The following is a 2,796-nucleotide window of genomic DNA, read 5'->3' as shown; positions in this document are numbered from 1 at the left end:
GGGCTCTGAAGAACATGGTCAGCAACTCTTTAAGGTAATCTTGGTTCTTCTTGCGAGTGATACTGTACTTTGACCAACCATCGCAGCTTCATTTAGGATCTGTTCTGTGCTCGGATTGCCTAGTACAACTTTCTGAAAGACAGAATTTGACTTCTCACTTTGATTCTCCAGAACTAAGTTTATACTTTAATGATTCCTTCTGTTATTGCTCTTAGTGATGTTAATTACACATATTTTTGCTTTACTTATTTGGAAGAAAACTTGATTAAGCTTGGCAGAAGATTTAGAAGGGAAAGGAAAGAGTTTTGATATAAGGCAATCAGATTACTAGGGACTAACACATGATAATCACCCAGAACTGACAAAAAATAGGCTTTTATTTTTTATTAACAAAAGCTTACACAGAGGAAGAATTTCCCCCTCTCCCCTCCCCCCAGTCCCCCACCCACACAATCAGCAGAGGAAAAAAATGGGGCTCTTTGTCTTCTAAAAGAATTGGTGAGTCATTTATACACCCGATTGCCTGTCTGTAGTGTCTATGTTGTCTTGTCTTGATAATACAATAGTACTGCCCAGAGCATGCTTTTTTATGGTAGAGCCAGTGCTGTTCTGAGTCTATGTAGGCTGTTGATAGGCTCAAACATTTAGTCATTCTGCTTTTTGATCTCCGGAACTGGATTCATCATCCCACACCATTTCTGGGGAGGTTCTTTGTCAAGTCTGCAACTATGGGATAATTTGGAAAATGTAGGAAGTGTCTTAGAACACCTAGAATATCTTGGAGTCTTTTGAAGTGTTGTGTTCTTTCAGATTTGGGTACTGTTACTTTATATAGATTCTCCAGTTATGCTGTGGTTTTCCTGTTAACATGCTTTTGTACACACTGGCATTACAATAGTAACGAGACAGTAAAATTGGTCCTCAAGCTCCCTGTCTTACTTGAAAAATGGACACCTATGTCTTTGTACTTCCTTTACCTGTGGACTTGAAGGGGTTGCATGGCCATATCCTATCTCATTATGGTGTAAAGAATATCTTTTAGCTCTCGAGTGAAAAGGTTTCTTTTGTACTGGTTCCTGTGAGGGTCCATGGGGCTTTTGGAGTTCTGTCTCCAAATGTGTCTGGACGTGGGATGTAGGGAAAAAGAAGATGGAAGGCTTGTTGTGTTCTCTTTTACTCCTAAATGCATTGATGTCTGTGTCATTTTTTAAAAGATGATTGATAAATTTGAATTCCTTAATATCTTTGCATTTTTTTAAACATGCCTCTTATTGTATTCTTCCCATTATATAGAAATTATTTTCTACTTAACTGACAAAATCAATAACTAGAATTTTGGGTGGGGATTGGTAATAACTTAGAGAAAGTAAGAAAAATATATATTTATTACATATTTTTTGTATAGAATTTTATTTTAGTAATAAACAGCAGATTCAACAATTAATCAAATTCAGAAAATTCCATATGTTTTCTTTTCACAGGGCTGGACTTCTCAATGAGACATATTGAACAGAAAACAAATATATGCTTCTATATTTCTCTAAAGAACCAAGATAATTCTAGAAGGCGTAATGGGATCCCTTACAAGTATCTATGTCTTTGCTTGTGTCTTTACGTTCACACTTTGGAATAATATCCAGCCAACTGTGGAAGACAAATTCATTGCAAACTATTCAAGCCTTTTGCTATCTGATGTTCCAAAAAACATTCCACTCCATACTCATGTATTAGATTTATCACATAATAGGATCTCTGAACTTAGTATATCTGAGTTTATTTATCTTTCTGACCTTCAAGTATTAAATCTTTCTCATAATCTAATTACAGAGCTTGACTTTAATGTCTTCATTTTTAATCAAGGTTTAGAATACTTAGATCTATCTCACAATAACATTTGGAAAGTTTATTGTCAAATGCTTTCATGTCTTAGACATTTAGATCTTTCTTTCAATAATTTTACTGTCTTGCCCCTCTGTCAGGAATTTGGGACCATGTTTCATTTGGAATACCTAGGATTAAGTGCCATGATGATACGAAGGTCAGACTTCAGATACATCTCACATTTACAGCTGAACACTGTTTTCCTTACCTTAGAAAACTTTTCTCTGTATGAGCCGCAGAGTCTAACAGCCTTAAATACAAAGAGCCTTCACATTGTTTTTTCGGCAAAGCAAAACTTCAGTTTTTCCCTCCTGTATGATGGGATGAGCACTTCAGAACACTTAAAAATAGTTAACATAAGATATACCTTGAGCTACAAAGATTTCCCCTCTCCTTCTTTAAAGCTTCTGAAGAAAATCAAGACAACAGCTCTGATGCTTGACACTGTGGACTTAGAATGGCCTATCATTTTGCAAATTTTCCTACTTATTTGGTATTCACCTGTGGAGCATCTGACTGTGAGAAATTTGACATTTCGGGGACCAATGGGAGTGATGACTGCATATAAATTTGTACCCTTCTTAAACTCTGTGGAAAAAGTAATCTCTTTGAGTGTCTCCATGAAAGTGCTAACTTTGGAGCATGTTCGTAATAAGGTTTATTACTTCAACCAGGAGATTCTATACAGACAGTTTTCAGAAATGAATATTGCCAATTTGACAATATACGATGCATACATGCCACACATGCTTTGTCCGGAGAGAGCAAGCTCATTTCAATATTTAAATTTTTCTCGCAATGCCCTGACAGATGAATTGTTCCAGAATTGTAGTACTCTGGCAGATTTGAAGTTACTTATTTTGAAGAGGAATAAATTTGAGAGCCTTTTCAAGGTGAGCTTCATGACCAGGCATA

The 2,796-nt window shown here is 36.1% G+C and overlaps 1 protein-coding gene across 1 annotated transcript in view; it reads left to right on the top strand.

Moving 5' to 3' along the window:
• The window catches only part of LOC118157237 (toll-like receptor 10), a gene marked incomplete at its 3' end in the record, with an annotated part of 3,795 nt that extends 1,006 nt beyond the window's left edge, over positions 1-2,789 (top strand). The window contains exon 3 of the mRNA XM_035311494.1: positions 1,482-2,789. Coding sequence (XP_035167385.1) covers positions 1,572-2,789 — 1,218 coding nt within the window. The remainder of the gene's footprint in view (positions 1-1,481) is intronic.
• Positions 2,790-2,796: the final 7 nt, after the last annotated feature.

The sequence above is a fragment of the Oxyura jamaicensis genome, assembly GCF_011077185.1.
Source record: "Oxyura jamaicensis isolate SHBP4307 breed ruddy duck chromosome 4 unlocalized genomic scaffold, BPBGC_Ojam_1.0 oxy4_random_OJ89258, whole genome shotgun sequence".
Classification (NCBI taxonomy): domain Eukaryota; kingdom Metazoa; phylum Chordata; class Aves; order Anseriformes; family Anatidae; genus Oxyura; species Oxyura jamaicensis.
This window is presented reverse-complemented; position numbering and strand designations above follow the sequence as displayed.